The following is a 16111-nucleotide window of genomic DNA, read 5'->3' as shown; positions in this document are numbered from 1 at the left end:
GCCCTCCATGTGCGGCTTGACATTCTCTATGTGGAATCAGAAATGTTGGAGGGCCCCAACGCGGAGGAGGCCAAGAAGGCAATTCTCGAGTGTGACGGCATCTTCGTTCCTGGCGGCTTCGGTAAACGTGGTGTGGATGGCAAGTGTGCTGCGGTGGCATTGGCGCGGCACCACAACATTCCCTACTTCGGTGTCTGTTTGGGCATGCAGGTCGCCCTCATTCAAGTGTGCCGTGAAGAGCTTGGGTGGAAGGACGCCAACAGTGAGGAGTTTGACCCTTCCAGCACACATCAGATTGTGCGCATCATGGACTGTGATCGCCATAGTATGGGGGCGAACATGCACTTGGGTGCCCGCAATGTGCATCTTGTAGAAAAGAACTCCATCATGTCCACAATATACTCCGGTGCTGACTTCGTCGTGGAGCGCCATCGTCACAGATATGAGGTGAACACAACATATCTTGGCCAATTGCGTGGGGCCGGAGTTTTGATCAGTGGTGTGTCGGACCCGACGTTTGGTCCGCACACGCGTGTGGAGGCGATTGAGATTCCGTCTCTCCGCTTCTTCCTCGCTGTTCAGTTCCACCCAGAGTTTGTGTCGTCGCCCATGGACCCATCGCCGCCGTACCTCGCATTCATGGCTGCGGCCTCGAAGAAGGAGTACAAATGGCCGGAATCGTGCGCCGCACGCCGTGTCAAGACGTTGTAGTCCAAATTGTGGGGACACATGTACGGAGAGGTACTTTGAGGCAGGCGTCCGAAGAGCGGAGGTATGAAAAGGACACACACACACACACACACACACGTAAGAGAATGAGAAAACAGAAATGGAGGGGAACACAACGACTACCCTCCAAGGTATTAGCACGAAAAACCAGAAGAAAAAAAAGAAGGCCCCTACGCAACTTACAAAAAAAAAAAAAAAAACAGACAAAGAGGAAACGTAAAAAAAAATATATATTAACAAAAAAAAGGGGGGATGGCGATGTGGGAAATGGAGCCGCAACGTAAAATGTAACGAGATAGAGTCGTTATATGAATACTGTTGAGGGCTTCCGCGTGTCTGCGTGTGTGTGTGTGCGTTTGATTGTTTGTTCTCCCTGACTTCCTTTGGCGCAGCGGTGTTGGATGTTGACAGATGAAGGGAGATGGGAACGCTACATTCATTCAGTCGCTGGTACGAATGAAGGAAAATAGATCTCCATACATCTATATATTTATCTTTCCATTTTCCACGTGGCACTACCGAGACAAACTCGTGTCGTTACGAAGGGGAAATGCGGAAAGATTTGACTTTTAAAGTTAAAAAAAAAAAAGAAAAAAAAGAAGGAAAAAAAAAATTTAATGAAGAGGGAAGGCGTCTCATCCGTTGCTTTTAGGATCTAAGAAGAAAAGAAGAAAAACAAAAAAGCAATCATGTTGATCACTACGTTGGCATAAATAAATGCGTGTTCTTCGCTTGGTTGCTCTCACGGACGGGAAGTACGAGAAGCGGAGGCGTATATACACAGATATATGCGTGTGGAATAGACATTTGTATAAATTCCTTGGGCCAAGGTTGTTGTTTTCCTTTTTTTTTTGTCTTGTTTTGTTTTGTTTTGTGTGTGTGTTTGGCGGAGTTGTTGGAAGATGATGTTAAAGCTGGGGAGGGGGGGGGGAAGTGAAGATTCGAAACGGGATAACTGCAAAGAACTGATCTGTTGTTGCTTTTTTCTTTTTTTCTTTTTTTTTCATTGGCGTGTTATATGAAAGGAGTGGGGGAAATAATAATAATGATAATGTTGATATGAGTGTTAATGATAACAACATGTGGATGGGAAATTGGGAAGATGAAAAAAAAGAAAAAGAAAAAATAAAAGAGAAATGCCTGGAGGCAAAAAGAGGTGGTGGTGGGCATGGCATCTTCTGAAGATAATGCGTTTTTGTTGTTGTTGTTTTTTGGCGGGTGGGGTGGGGGAAGGGTGCATGCGCAACATTTGTTTGTTGTTGTTGTTGTTGTTGCTTTTCTTATGGCTCTTTTATTTTGTTCTTTTGGCCGGTTTTTCCCCTCTCTCTAAAGTGGGGTGAAGGGAGGCGGAGAGGATATCTTCCGTAAATTTCAGTATTATGTCTGCCGGCAGATAAACAACGAGCACAACGTGAGAAAACGAAAAGGAAAAAAAAAAGATTGAAAGGAGACTGAGAGAAGGACATCAAGGAAAGAGAAGGCATTCGTTACTTTTACGACAGGGATGAGTACTCGGCAATTTACTGGGGTTCTCATAAAGGACGGGGCGATGGGTACACTTCTGGAGTCATGGGATGTCGACTACGCCAAGGCAGGATCAATGTGGTCTTCCTCCGTTCTTCTTTCAGAAATGGATTTGGTTAAACGTGCCCATCGGGCATACATTGATGCTGGATGCGACGTGCTCTTAACGTGCACCTACCAAATGCATGAAGAGGGATGTGCGGCGTCAAAAGTGACCATGTGTGAGCTGGTGGACCGTGCAGTCCAGGCAGCACGTCACACCATGCCACAACGAAAACAAAAAGGATTAACCGAGGAGAGCACGGCAAAAGAAAGAAGGACTGGCGGTATTGATGTGTTTCGTTATGCACTTTCTTCCATCAAAGACAATGGACAGGAACGAGTTGTTTTGTTGGCAGGGAGTCTGGGGCCGTATGGTTCCTCCTTGCCAGGGGGACAGGAATACCTTGGCGAATACTCCATACATGAAGCCGTCATCAATGCGTTTCACGCCCGCCGGTTAGAAGCGTTTCTGTGCAATGTGGGTGAGAAGCATGCGTTCAAGGTGGACTTCCTCTTGCTGGAAACTTTTCCACGTCTGGATGAGGCGCTTGGTATCCTTTCTTTTGTAAATCAACACGAAATTCTGCGTACTGCGCCTTTTTGTTTTAGTTTTATCGCGGTGCCTGTAAAAAATCCCCTTCCCGAGAACGCGGATGATGACGCCCTGGACAACTGGTGGAACGCCGCCGCATCATCCATTCGACTTCCAGACGGCAACACATTTGAGGGAGCGCTTTCTGAGTTGCGGGGGAATTGTGGGACGGCACTGGTGGGCATGGGGTGTAACTGCAGTGGTCCACTGGAGGTGAGTCTTGTGGCAACTGCTCTGCTTCACAAGAAGCGTCAAGACACGGAAGGGCCATTGGTGCTCCTGCTTTACCCAAACTCGGGCGAAAAGTTCACGGATGGACAGTGGAAGAAGCCACTTCAGCAGATACAGACATCAGCGGCAGAAAGGTTATCCATGCGGGACCTAAAGCGAATATTAGCACGAGGAGGTGGGAATTTGATAACATTTATGAAGTTTTTACTACAGTTGCTGCAGCAACGTCCCGAGGCAACGGATTGGTTGTTTGAAATTATTGTTTGCGGCGCCTGTTGTCGATCTACACCGGAAGATATTGCGGCCTTGAATCAAGTGGCACGGGAGGAACCCTATTTGCATGCTTAAAGAAGAGTAAAAAAAAAAAAAGGGAGAGGGGGGGGGGGGGGAGTTGAAAAGTTGAAAGTAAACAAAGAGTGGTGACGATGATTGATTGATTGAGTGGCAGGATATTTATATTGAATGCAGTGTGATGCATTGCAGAAGAAAAAACCTGTCGGGGGGGTTATGTGTGTCTCTTTAGTGGGGGGTAGTGAGGAGGTCAGTGGGCGATATTATTATTTTTTTTTTTTTTTGCTTTCCGTTTGTTGAGTAGTTTTTTTTTGTTTGTTTTTGTTCTCCTAGTTTCTTAATACCTTTTTGTTGCTTGTCCTTAATTCACTGCTTTTTTTTTTTTTATTATTTTGGCGGATGGATGTTGATTCTTGCGTTTGTGTTGTTTGCCAAATGTATGTTGGGAATTATGATGTTCCTTCATGCCTTTATTATTAATAATAATATTATTATTATTGTTGCCATCCCTCTTTGTGTTCCATCCGCAGCGGTGCAGATGTAATATATATTATGGGAGTGGCTTTTTGGAAAAAAGTTGGCATCATTCCTGTTGGACGTAAAAAGTCACTCATTGAACTTGTGTGCATGCACCCAACGCCCTGCTGTTCCACCGGATGTCGAGTGGGGGAGGAAATGAATTGCGTCCATTCTTTTTTCTTGTTGTTGCTAGGGGTTGTTTCGTGAGTGCCGGTGGGCGCAGTTTCTTTTTTTTTTTTTTTCTTTTTTTCTTTTTTTCTTTCTCTCCCTTTCTCTTTTTGTGTGTGTGTGTCTGTGTGTGTGAAGGAGGATTCCATTCGTTTTCTGTTTGGGCCTTTGCCTTTGTTTTTTGATTGGAAGTCGCAGGAGATTTTTAAAAAAAAATGCTACAACTCTTTCAGCACGTGCAGAAGGCATGTCTGCAGCGTCTCGGGGTCTCTGCAGACGCGGAACAGGGGAATGCGGACGACACGACACCGCCACTGGCCATTTCGATTCGGCGTCTTCGTGCCATAGCGGGAGGGACAAGTGTGAGGCGGTCGCTGGCCGGCGCAGTGGCGGCGGCAGTGCCGGAGGATGCGGCCCCGCCTAAGCAGTTGAAGCCGGTCCTTTACCCGACACCAGACGGGGCGCTTCGCCCTGCATCGGGGCAACGCAAGTCTTCAAGGCCGACTTTGTGTTCCTCGGAATTGTTCCCAGCGTCAATGACACCGGAAGATTCGCGTGGGTCGCAAGGGGAACAGTCATCGCCGAATGTGAGGCGCACATTGGGCCCGATTTTTGCCGAGGACGTGTCGTCACCTCCTTTTACCGCTGCTGTTGAAAGCGACAGGGAGACGCCTTTGCGGCGACGTTCTTTGCTTGCTGTAGCCGTGGATAATGGCCTCATGGAGACACTGATCCGCGTATGCACCCCCGCCAAATTGGCCACAGAGGCCAGGGACGATTTCTTTACATTAGAGGAGAGAGTTGAGGCGCTTTACACTATCGTTTATTTAGCATTTCACACGGACAATGGCAGGAGCATGAGGCAAGTGGACACGCGTGAGGAAAGGCAGAAAAATGGTAAGGGAGAAGGGGAAAACACGTCACTCGTTTGCAAGCTTGACCTTTTTCAACTGGCTGCAACGGCATGTGATGTTTTGAAACGTGTTGTGGAGCAGACATTGGAGCCTGGAGGGGTACACACCGAAGGAAAAAACGAGCAGCATGAAATTGAAAGGGATGCTCAGACACTGCGCGCTCTTGTCGTTGTTGCCAACACCTTTTTTATTCTTCTTGGCTGCCAGAACCCAAGCCACTGGCAGGAAGAAGAGGATGGCTGGGATATGGATGAGGCGACAATGTCGTACATCGATGTACCATCAAAGAAGATATTTTCCCTTTACGAGGCAACGACGCAGGAGGGTGATTTCTGTCTGTGCAGTGACGCCGATTCATCGTCGTACCAGTTTATGATAACCGCACTCACAGAGAATGGACTGTGGCAGTATCTACTGCGCCATGTGGCCTTTTCATTCTTGTCGAGGCCGGGAGTACCGTGTGCGTCTCACGACCATTTGGAGGAGCCCATTGCAGGGAGTAAACAACGGGAGGCTTCGGAGTATCAACGCATCGCACGCAATTTGGGGGTTCGTTTGACGCTTAAAATAATGACTCTTCTGCTTCTACGGAGTGTGGCAGCAGTCGATCGGGACCTCTCCAGCATTTTATGTTGCCTCACACCGGCGGAAGAAGAGGAACTGGAATTCGGGTGGCATCGTGCCTTCCCACGTTTAAAGGGGCAAGAGAAGAGTCATCCCTCACTTTCTTTAATGGAGAAGCAATTTGTGTTTACTCTACGGAGGCTATCAGGCTTTTTGGTTTTTCGCCGCCTCTCGTGCCTTGCAGCGAATGCGATGCATATCCTATTCACACGCTTACTGCTTCTACCGGCACCAATAAATGTCGACGTGCATGTTGTTCTGATGGCGTTATTCTTTGTGGAAGAGCACCCATCTTCCTTTCTGATGCAGACGCCTACAATGAGGGATGAAACGACGACTTCTCCCAATCATCTTCGTGGGGTTGACAGTTATGCCGGGTCCCGGAAAACTGGAAATACGGCGGTGGTATCCGACTTTCTTAACCACCTCCTGCATCTCTTCTCCTTTAACCTTTCATTACAACGCAAGAAAGAGGGTGGTCGTGTCCCTAAGAAACAGAGGTACATTTATGCCGTGAGAACAACAAGCACTGAACTGACCCTTTCGGGAGCCCTTCTATCGGTGGTGCTGCTTTTGGAACAGAAACAGCAAGAACGAAAGGGAAAAATAGAAGAGGAACGTCGACATTACCATGCGTGCAACGGGATTTCCATTGAAGCAATGATGACGCGGCACAACTTATACAGAACATGCGAGGAATCACCAGAGTTTCAGACGGCGTTCTCTGCAGGCTTGGGTCGAACACATCAAGTGATGCTTTTGTTTTCCGCCATTTCCGCCCAGGATGGCGTAGCCGTGGTGCCGTTAACGACGCTGCGTCTTGAAGGGACTCAATTAACGGCATTTTCACATTTGGTGCGCCCCAACGAACCCCTACCCTCTGCCCTGCATCGAAGGATGGTGGAGTCTGAGGCGTGGGCTGAGACGCTTACTGTCGGCGTTCGTAGCTCAGCCTCCATAGCCGCCTCCGCTGCAGGTGTAAGACGCAAGAAATCAGAGACCACTTTTTCCTGCGCTCTAACATGTCCGGTGCGACTTGGAACACTGAACCGCCAGCGCCAGGGATACAAGGACGCTCGAAACAATGAAGGTGCCGTCAGGGGAGATGGCTTGAGTGATCGAGTTCTGCAGGTGTATTTGAAGGCACCTTATACGGAAGAGCCCACAGGTGCAAAAACGATTAGTAGTGGCGCCATCAAAGCGACATGTGTTGTCCCACCGGAGGATTCACCACCCCCAATGTTTTTTGGATATGAACCTGCCAGTTTTAGGGATGGCGTGCATGCAGGTGGTGGCAATGGCAATCATAATAATCATAATAATAGTGGTGGTGGGAAAGTGGAAACCATGTTTGTGAATTGTGACCCTCTGAAGTATACCCAATTGGTTCATAACATGTCTTGTTCCTCGTCCCTCCAGCGCACGACAATGACGTACAGTGCCGCTGTTAATCTGACAATTGTCACAACACCATGCGAAGAAGATGAACAAGAGCTGATGTGGCCCTTTGACGCTGTCATTCTTGCCTGCAGTACTGTGCACGGTGATGAACTGCAGCTCTCGTCACAGCCCCCACAAAAATTTATTTACTCCCCACAGGAGGAAAAAAACAAGGCATTGTCAGAGCCGCGTGGGATAAACGAGAGAGAGGCGCAATCACGACATGATCGCCGTCGAAAAGTGGCATTGCAGCGAGGAGCATCGCCCCCGTGGGCAGGAACCAGGGGAGAAAAAGTTCTTTGTCATGCGTCGCGTCGCGATCGTGATGCCATCGCGTCCGCCGAAAGTCCCTCTCTGGCTGCTGTTAATGAGGAGAGTCATCTGTCGGGAGTTGAAGGGGGTTCATCACGCATGAAGGAGGAGATTTGTGTTCCTAATGGGAATGACCCCGAGGCTCAGGCGGGTTGTTCTCGCCATAGCCATGAAAATGGTGCGAGCCAAAGTGGACAAAACGAAGAAGAAGATGATGAAAACATGTTCACGGACCTCGATGCTTACGTGGCCAGCATAAAACCCTTGCAGGTTATAGACTTTGGCTTGCAGCGCAAAGAGCAGGAAGTGGCACTGCTGCAAAAACAGCTGGAGCAGTCAAAGGCTCGTGAAGAATCATTGCAAGAACGACTCCAAGAAGTCGTGGCACAGCGTGAGGAACTGATAAGCTCTCTAACAGACCGACGTGTGGAAGTCGAGCTCTGTCATACAGAAATTATTGCACCCCTACGAAGGGAAGTGACGCTGCTTCGACACTCGCTGAGTTTGAGAAACCAAGAAATGAGCTCCGTCATCTCACTTTGCCAAACGCTGCGGAATGAGAATGCGTCCATGGCCGAGATAATACGGGATGTTCGCGGTCAAGTGGAGAATTTGGCCCGAAATGCAGAGCACCAGAAATAACCCGTTTTTTTTTTTTTCAAGGTGTTATTAACTCTTGGTTCTTTCATTCTCTCTCTCTCTTTTTTTTTTCTTGTAAAGGCGACAGGGAGGCGGGGGGAGGGGGGAAGTCGCGTGACATCTTGTATTGTGTTTGCATGTAGTTTTGCATTATTACTGTTATTATTATTCTCTGCTGTGGGCAGGGAGATTTGTGTTTGTTGCCGTGGCATCGTATCATCTTTCATTCCTTCGCTCCGTGGACTTTTCAGTTGTTGTTTTTTTTATTATTATGTGTTACTTATGAATGTGATCGTTGCAAGCAGTCTTGCAAGCAGAAGAAAAAAAAGAAATGAAGAGTGGAGGAGGAAAGAGGAGGATGGGGGGGGGAATTTTTTAAAAAATGCGCCCTCACGCGTCACGTGGCGATATCCTTTCTTTTTTTTTTTTTTCTCTCCCTATTTGTGTTGTAATTTACGTTATCGACATTTTTATCACATCTTCATCCGTCTGTCTGTGTGGGGAGGATGCGGATGCATGGTGATATATTGCGCTTTTCTCACTCTGTGTCTGTGAGTCTGTGAGGGAGAGAGAGAGTGTGTGTGTGTGTGTGTGTGCGAGTGAACGGAAGGGGGAAGATTCCTGATGGGCACGTCATGACTATCGTTCCCCAGTAAAAAGGTGTGATGTTGTCTGCTTGCATTCAAACTAGCCCATTGTGATGTATCACATGTCCGTACGCGTATAAATACATTTGGTACGTGTGTGTGTGTGTGTGTTGTCTGTTTGTCCTGTACACCTGTTTTTTTCTTTTTGCAATTCTCTCTCTCTCTCTCTCTCTCTCTCTCTCTCTCTCTCTCTTCCACATAATCATTAAGGTATTGCGCGTATCCACATAAATAAATATATATATTTATATAAACGTAAAGATATACCTCGTCCTTGTCCCGTGTTAAATTGACCGTGTGGTGAAGGCTATTCAGCAGACGTTATTATTGTTGTAACATTGAATTAAAGAATTACTTGGCAAAAAGAACAGTTGTTGTTGTTGTTTTTAGTCAAAAAAAAAAAAAAAAAAGAAAGCCGCATGGTAAAAACCGTGCCGGACGATTATTTCCCCACGGAAGGTGATGGGAGGCAGACTGAGTTGTCCAAAGGAGAACCTTCATCCTCCGGTGGTTCTCGCATTACAGCATGGTTTTTGTCAAGGCCGTATACGCAATTTGTAGACTTTGGAGTCCCTGAGGGCGGGGCTCTCCGCAATGCTATTGACACCGTGACAGCGCTGGTGCAGGGGGATAAAATGGAGGCGGCAGGCCGTGTTGTTGAGGAAACGGCGCTCCATGTGGAGGTATTTGCAGTCAATGGAACGTTATTAGCGATGGGCACCAACGTGTTGCTAAGTGTGATTTTCAACCCTATGCGTACTTTCTTTCTAGAAATTCTGCTTAAAAACGAGAGAGGTAAACTCATGGTGGCATTACAACACACATTGTTTGGGTCTGACACCGCCAGTGCAACCAAAGGTGTGGCCCATGGCATGAATTCCAACAATGTCAGCGAGTCACCGTCACTCATCAACCGATTCTGGGTTATTCTTTTATCTATGGATTCCGATTGGAGGCGTCGCACCGAGGTGGCAATGATTTTGGTTTGTATTTTGCTGTGTGTTTTGATTCTTCTGCTGCGTCTCCGCTTCGCAAAGTACTTCAAGAGTCTTGAGCTGCAACTCCTTCAGCAGCCCAGCAAGACTGCGCGTCGCCCCGGCCGTAACACCACGGACCCGCAGGGGATGTCGCTTCCTTTCATTCCTCTCACGAGTAGGGGAAAGTTGGTTCCGGACAAGTTACCCCCTGCCATGTACGATGTTAGTGATGAGGCTTATGCCCATGATGATGACAACGAAAACAGTAATAGCGGTAACAGCCCGCCCTTCCTTTCAAGGACGATGTAGCGGGAGCTGCTGGCAAAGGGGGGAAAAAATAAAATAAAAGAGAGAGAGAGAGGCCACAACGAACGGAAAGAATTGCTGCTCAACAAGGAGAATTGGGCGCACGCCCATAAAATGTCGGAATGTGAAAAATAATAATAATAAAAGAAGGTTTTCTTTGACACAGTCCTTTGGGTTATTTTGGGATGTGTATACGTTTTTCTGTTTCTGTGAGTTTTTTTTTTCCCCACCACCCACCAGCCACCAGTCTTTCTTTTTTTTTTTTTTTCTTTTTGATTCTCTTCTCTTTTCAGTACCCTTTGGGCGAACGGGGACGAGTAGCGCATGGTAGATGTCGTTTCTGCTTGCCATTGTGCGGATCACAGGGTTTGTCCTGTTTTTTATGGCGCTGTTGCATGTCAAGAAGACACGTCTCCGGCACCTGCCTTCACGGCGCACGCGCGTCTCTCGCCACCATGGAGAAACGTGTGTCTGGATGGAGCGTCTCGCTAACGCCGTCATTGAGATGTTCTACGTGTCGCTGCAGGAAAAAGAGACGAAGACGATGATGGACGATGAGAAAGAAAACCAGAGGCGGCAGCAGACCGCAACATTTGACGCAGCCGGCTCTCGGCTTAGAGGTCAGGGGAATAACACCCGCAGTGAGGACAGCACGGGTGTGAAAGGGGCGCCTCGGCGACTGCTAGATTTCATTGAAGAACGACTGGAGGCCATGCTTGAGGACCGTGGTATTGCGGCAAATGCGACTTTTAAGGTCCATTCAATCGGTCGTAGGCCGCCGAGTGTGCGTGCCATTCGTGTGACAAATCTCACAGGTACGGAATTTACTTCGAACTTATCCTCAACCCCCCAAGCAGGGGTTGGTTCTGTTGCGGCAGGTAACTCTTCTATGGCGACTACAATTCCATGTGCTCCTGGTGTTCCTGTTGCCACTAACACTGCAGGGGCTGTATCGGCAGGCGTCAGCAATCCGGCATCCCAAAAAGTGAAGGGCCGTACCGCGCAGCTTGGGCCGCATGCCCCGGATGACATGGGGGAAATGCGGTCCGCTGATTCCCTCTATGATGAGACATTGGGTGGAAACACGGCATCGCTTCCAGCAACTGCCGTGGAATTGGAGGCAGAAGTAGAATACTCTGGTGGTGCAGATTTCTCACTTCAAGCGGATATTTGTTTGGCGCGTGGTAGGCTTCTTCCGGTGTCTGTTAGAGTGAATGAGGTAAAATACATTAAAGCCCACGTTCGTGCGTGTGCAAAGCTGCAGTATGAAAGAGCGACCATGGATAGTCGGCGAAAGCCATATCTTCAGTGTACTTTCTGGCTGGAGTCCGAGCCAACATTTTCTCTCAAAATGTCAACTCTCTTCACCCGATACTATATCAATGACTTTTTTGCTGTGCCTTTGATAGCCAAATTCTTCTTGTTGCGATTTGTGCGGCGTCGAATGATGCTACCCAACGGTGCGGGCGTGACGGTCAAAGTTCCCCTGCCGGAGAACATTGTGGATGGCGGAACGCAGATGTGGTGCGCCTCAATCAGTGATGTTGCAACAGCCGTGAGCACCGTGAATGGTCGAGGACCTTCTCGTGGCGTTGGATGAGTTCAGATACAGTTTTTCTCTCATTCCCTCCTTGTATATGCATTTATAATATGTATACGTGGGAAGGAGGCAGCGTGAAGCGCAAACTTAAAAAAAAAAAAAAAGAAAGAAAGAGGCATTGGATCATTGTCAATGTTTGCACTCAACTGGGTAATCTCGAATGGTGGATAAAAGGAACGGAGAAATGAAAAACTGCATGAATTCTTTGGAAAAAGGAAAAGGGAATCTCCAGTTGTTTCTTTTTATATTTCTTTATTGTTGTTATTTTTGTTCTTGCCTTTGATTCCTTCTTGTGTGCAAATATATGTAAGGATATACGTCTTCCCCCCCTGAATATCCATTGCCAACCACGGGAAATACAGTCACAACAACAACAAAATATATATATTTACGGAAATAAGAGGAGAAAAGGGGAAGACGACTGTTGGGAATTGGTTGAGCGCCTGGTGGCAAACTCACACATATTTAGGATTTGTATTTGAATCTCTTTTGTTTACTTACCGCCTTTCTTTTCTTCTTCTTCTTTCTCCTTTTTGTTGTTTTGTCAGTTCTACTTTCACTGTTAATCGCAGTTACTTCACATCACGCAACGGCACGGTGGTCACTGCGCAAGGAATGAATGCGGCGCGACGAAAGTTCATCAAGGACATGATGGCGCATTACCGTGCCTCTCAGCCGCCAACGGATCACGAGACAATTTTGAAAGATCTACAGGAGCGTGTATTAGACATTGGACTGCGCTCTGTTAACAAGGCACATGTGGAGCTCTTTGGATCGCATGTTAGCGGATTCTGTAAGCCGACGTCTGATGTTGATCTCTCTTTAACCTATCGCAACTTTTCACCCTGGCTTCAGGGAATGGAACGAGTTGATGAGCAGAACAATAAACGCATGATGCGCTTCTCAAAGGAGGCAGCAGAAATGGGGATGGAGGATGTACGTTACATTCGTGCTCGCATTCCTGTGGTGCAGTTCATCGACAGTCTCTCAGGGCTTCACTGCGATCTTAGCATTGGAAACGTGGGTGGGGTGGAAAACTCAAAGATCCTTGCCGCCATCCGTGAGGTGTTCCCTGACTTTTACCGGGCCTACATTCACCTTGTGAAAGAGTGGGGTAAAGCACGGGAGGTGATTGCACCGGAGCGATCCACATTCAACAGCTTCACCGTGACGACCATGGCACTTATGGTCCTTCAGGAACTTGGACTGTTGCCTGTCTTTTCAAAACCAACGGGTGACTTTGGCGAGTTGACGCTGCCTGATGTGCAGCTTCAGTTGGAGAGTTTTAAGCTACCGGCCATCTATGACTCGCTACAAGGGGATGATGAGAAACTTGGTGAGGCTGTCTTTTTTTGCCTGCAACGCTTTGCGGAGTACTACTCAAAGTATGACTTTCGCTCTGGTACCGTGAGTTTAATCCACCCGCGCCGGCATCGCAGTGTCTATGAAAAGGTGGTGAAACAGTATCTCGAGCGGCTGGGGGTGAAGAAGCGCATTGAGTGGGAGAAACATCTTGCAGAGCACAAGGAGGATGGGGCATTTGATGAAAATGATTTCTCCGCAGCGATGCAAAATGAGGCGACGCAGCGCCCCTGCACATCACCTTTTGTCGTGGAGGACTTTGTGAATTATGTGAACTGCGGTCGTCGTGTGCAGGCGACACGCGTGCAACATGTGCAGCAGGAGTTTAACCGTCTGCACGAGATGCTGGTGGACAAAGAAGAGGAATTGGATTTTGAGGAGGTCTTCCGTGAAAGCGATGTTGTGCCACGCTTTCATGGCTTTGAGGGTGTCGGTGCAAGGGACCCGCGCGTTAAAACCTTCCGCGCGCGGTAGTCGCTTTTCGATCCTCAGCTCCTTTGTACAGACACACAGAAATACACATGAACGGGGTGGTGTCATCTTCTTTCTGATAATCTTGTTGTTGTTGGTGTTGGTTGTGGTGTTGCGGCAGCCGTCTCACGCCACTTGTAATGATGGGAATGAGTCCAACGGGCCGAGAAAGGAGGGGGGAAAAATTATATACATATAAAGGGAAAAAGAAAGAAAGAACGATGGGACGGTTTGTTGTTGTTGTTGTTTTTTTCTTTTTGTTGGTGCTTTTTTCTGGACTGTTTTGCTTTTTTTCTCCTCGTATCTATTGTGGCAGCAGGTGGCGGTGTGGTGGCGGGGCGGTGTGGCGACGCGAGATCAAACATGTCAGTGGGTATTTACTCGCTGAAGGCGGAGACGAATGCAAGCAGCACCGGTGGATCCCGTGGGCTTAATAGAATGCGGCGTTTACCGGCGATTCAGTTGGATTCATGGGAGTTCCGTAAACACGCGCGGGAAGGCTCCGTCATGCCGAATGCGCTTGTCGCATCTGACGTGGATGGCGATGGCGTGGAAGAAATTGTTGTTGGTACCACGGAGGGGCAAATTCTTGTGGTGAAGCCGGACCATCGCATGCCAATCTTCTCCCGCACGCTTGCCGCAACCATCTCCATTGTGTTGTATAGCGCAACCTACCGTCGACTTGTATTGGTGACGCTGGAAGGAACATGCGAGGTCACGGAGGGGTTTCTATCAGGCGGTTGCAAAGTCCCACCATCCGCCTCCAGCAACGCACTCCAAAGCAAGAGTCAGTGTGACTGGGGATTGCCACCCTCTCTGGAGCCCAGCAATCACATGAATCACGGCTGGGGTGGTCACGACGAGGGAAAAAAGTCAATCCCCCCATCCACTTCTTCACATGTCTTTTGTATCGTCCCAAACTGCACGTGCGGCGATATTACGGCAGAAGTGGGTGGCACGACGATATTTCTTGGCGCCCACAATTGTATATATGTGTACTCCATCACAACAGACGGGGAGTGTCTTGGATCTCTCTTGCTGCAGGCACCCGTAACCTCCATGAAGTGTTTTACTGTGCCGTTTGCTACAGAAGGTCATTTGCGCATCATCAACGCTCCTCTATTCCCTTGTAGGAATGCTGCGGCAACACCGCAGACAACTTTCGACGGTTCTACTCCCAGAAATGATGCAGTGTTTATTGGATCATCCACCCAGACCGTAGCAGGTGCAACATTGCTCCTGGTAAGTTGTGGTGAACGGCTTGTTTTATTGAACGCATCCAGCCAAGATGTAAAGGAGTGGGGAGGCTCAGGCAACCTGCGGTGTGTTGCAACACAGGAGTGTCCATTAGGGGATTTTCCATTAACAGGTGGTCCAAATATTCACACGGCTTATTCCTCCTCCTTTTATACCACGGACGTATTAAATCCTTATGAGGTGACGGGTACTCGGAGGACACCTTTGCAGCCATTATGGCAATGCTCCATGAGTCGAACCTCAGAAATGCAACAACGACAGCGGTGGCCATTGAAGTCCTCCATGGATGAGGGCCACACACAGAGCGGTTTTTTTGACCTGTCGACAGTGAGCCTTCCGGTTTCTTCACCAGATACTTGTAACGTGGTACCGCGTGAAGAATTGTTGCTGTCGCCACGTAGGCAGCAGTTACAGCGTGGTGTCTGCGACACCGCCGCTGCAGGCGCCTTATTAAATTACAAGGAGGATAGTGAGACGGCATTGGATTTACTTGAGAATGATTTGCCTGTTTCTTTTGCGGTGGATGTGGCGGTGAGTAAAAATAAATTGCAGTTTGCCATTGTCAGCGAAGATGGGCGTTGGCTTATCCTTGAGATGTCGCCTGCGTGCGGTGAGGGTTCTATGGGGGCGGTCCCAAGGACGTTAAGTACAAAACAACATGAAAATGGAAATGAATACCCTCCTAATAAATGGTTTTCCGCCACTATTGTGTGCCTAGCGTCGGGATGTTTGAAGCCACAGTGGTTTCTTTCGTGTGTTTGTAATTTCTGTGTCCGACAAGATGAGTTTTGTACCGTATTTCTCTCCACAGAGGGAAACTGCTACCTTGTGGGCAGCAACAGCGAGATTTCTGAGTCACGCCTGGGAGCAGATGCATCCTCATTTACAATCTTGAAGGGTGGATTTATGGGGAATCCCGTGCACCCAGCTTGGGCTTCTTCCAACTGCGCAACGACAGTCATGCCTACTGGCGTATCTTCTGCTTTAGTGCGTGATTTTACAGAATTGCCGCAAGAACAACAACAGCCGAGTCTTCTTCGGGCCTCCAGCGGCCGCGGTGTCTGCCTTGTGTGCGTGACCCTGGATGAGATTGTGATCTCCTCCGTGGGTAGCGAACTGTTCCTTTCAGCACAACAAAGTTCCGTGCCTCTGGCTGTCTCGCGCGGCTTGAACTTTGCTGGTGGTGATGGTATACATGGGTGGAACGAGACGCGTAGTAGCTTCGGCATCACCGCGGAAGGTGGGGCCCATTTTGTTGACGAAATGGATGAAAGGGAGGAGGAGTTGATGCTACAATTGGGCACTGCATTGCTTGAAGCCGAAGGCTACGCAGACCCGACAGCTCTTTTCTCTCCAGAAGAACGGCGTTTTGCGGCTCGGATGTTGTGTGCCGCGGGTTACACAGAGCGGGAGTGGGAATTACTGTGGCAGATGGATGCAGAGTTATCGGAATGACAAGACACCAA

The 16111-nt window shown here is 48.4% G+C and overlaps 7 protein-coding genes across 7 annotated transcripts, besides 15 other annotated features; all 7 read left to right on the top strand.

The window, feature by feature from the left end:
- Tc00.1047053506479.130 (cytidine triphosphate synthase, putative) lies at window positions 1-711 on the top strand (the record flags this gene model as incomplete). Its single annotated transcript, XM_809018.1, has 1 exon — window positions 1-711. A coding segment is annotated over one exon (711 nt), but the record flags the coding sequence as incomplete, so codon positions are not given.
- Window positions 1-16111: part of a sequence feature (heterozygous, non-Esmeraldo-like haplotype) that runs on past the window's edge.
- Window positions 784-807: a microsatellite.
- Window positions 913-975: a sequence feature (T-rich).
- Window positions 1307-1342: a microsatellite.
- Window positions 1574-1604: a microsatellite.
- Window positions 1983-2003: a microsatellite.
- On the top strand, window positions 2234-3466 carry Tc00.1047053506479.120 (homocysteine S-methyltransferase, putative; the record flags this gene model as incomplete). The annotated part of the gene is made up of 1 exon (XM_809017.1): window positions 2234-3466. One exon carries the CDS (start codon window positions 2234-2236, stop codon window positions 3464-3466), a length of 1233 nt encoding a protein of 410 aa, XP_814110.1.
- Window positions 3673-3803: a sequence feature (A-rich).
- Window positions 3879-3908: a sequence feature (AT_rich).
- Window positions 4152-4206: a sequence feature (GA-rich).
- Window positions 4208-4231: a microsatellite.
- Window positions 4312-8028, top strand: Tc00.1047053506479.110 (uncharacterized protein; the record flags this gene model as incomplete). The annotated part of the gene is made up of 1 exon (XM_809016.1): window positions 4312-8028. The coding sequence occupies one exon, from the start codon at window positions 4312-4314 to the stop codon at window positions 8026-8028; it is 3717 nt and encodes a 1238-aa protein (XP_814109.1).
- Window positions 8601-8621: a microsatellite.
- Window positions 8825-8865: a microsatellite.
- Window positions 8900-8926: a sequence feature (AT_rich).
- On the top strand, window positions 9092-9958 carry Tc00.1047053506479.100 (hypothetical protein, conserved; the record flags this gene model as incomplete). Its single annotated transcript, XM_809015.1, has 1 exon — window positions 9092-9958. One exon carries the CDS (start codon window positions 9092-9094, stop codon window positions 9956-9958), a length of 867 nt encoding a protein of 288 aa, XP_814108.1.
- Window positions 10205-10229: a microsatellite.
- On the top strand, window positions 10287-11555 carry Tc00.1047053506479.90 (hypothetical protein, conserved; the record flags this gene model as incomplete). The annotated part of the gene is made up of 1 exon (XM_809014.1): window positions 10287-11555. The coding sequence occupies one exon, from the start codon at window positions 10287-10289 to the stop codon at window positions 11553-11555; it is 1269 nt and encodes a 422-aa protein (XP_814107.1).
- Window positions 11788-11840: a sequence feature (A-rich).
- Window positions 12171-13391, top strand: Tc00.1047053506479.80 (hypothetical protein, conserved; the record flags this gene model as incomplete). Its single annotated transcript, XM_809013.1, has 1 exon — window positions 12171-13391. One exon carries the CDS (start codon window positions 12171-12173, stop codon window positions 13389-13391), a length of 1221 nt encoding a protein of 406 aa, XP_814106.1.
- Window positions 13752-16100, top strand: Tc00.1047053506479.74 (FG-GAP repeat protein, putative; the record flags this gene model as incomplete). The annotated part of the gene is made up of 1 exon (XM_809020.1): window positions 13752-16100. One exon carries the CDS (start codon window positions 13752-13754, stop codon window positions 16098-16100), a length of 2349 nt encoding a protein of 782 aa, XP_814113.1.

Source organism: Trypanosoma cruzi, genomic scaffold (assembly GCF_000209065.1).
Source record: "Trypanosoma cruzi strain CL Brener 1047053516569 genomic scaffold, whole genome shotgun sequence".
Taxonomy (NCBI): domain Eukaryota; phylum Euglenozoa; class Kinetoplastea; order Trypanosomatida; family Trypanosomatidae; genus Trypanosoma; species Trypanosoma cruzi.
Note: the sequence above shows the minus strand (reverse complement) of the source record. Positions and strands in the feature narration are given on the sequence as shown.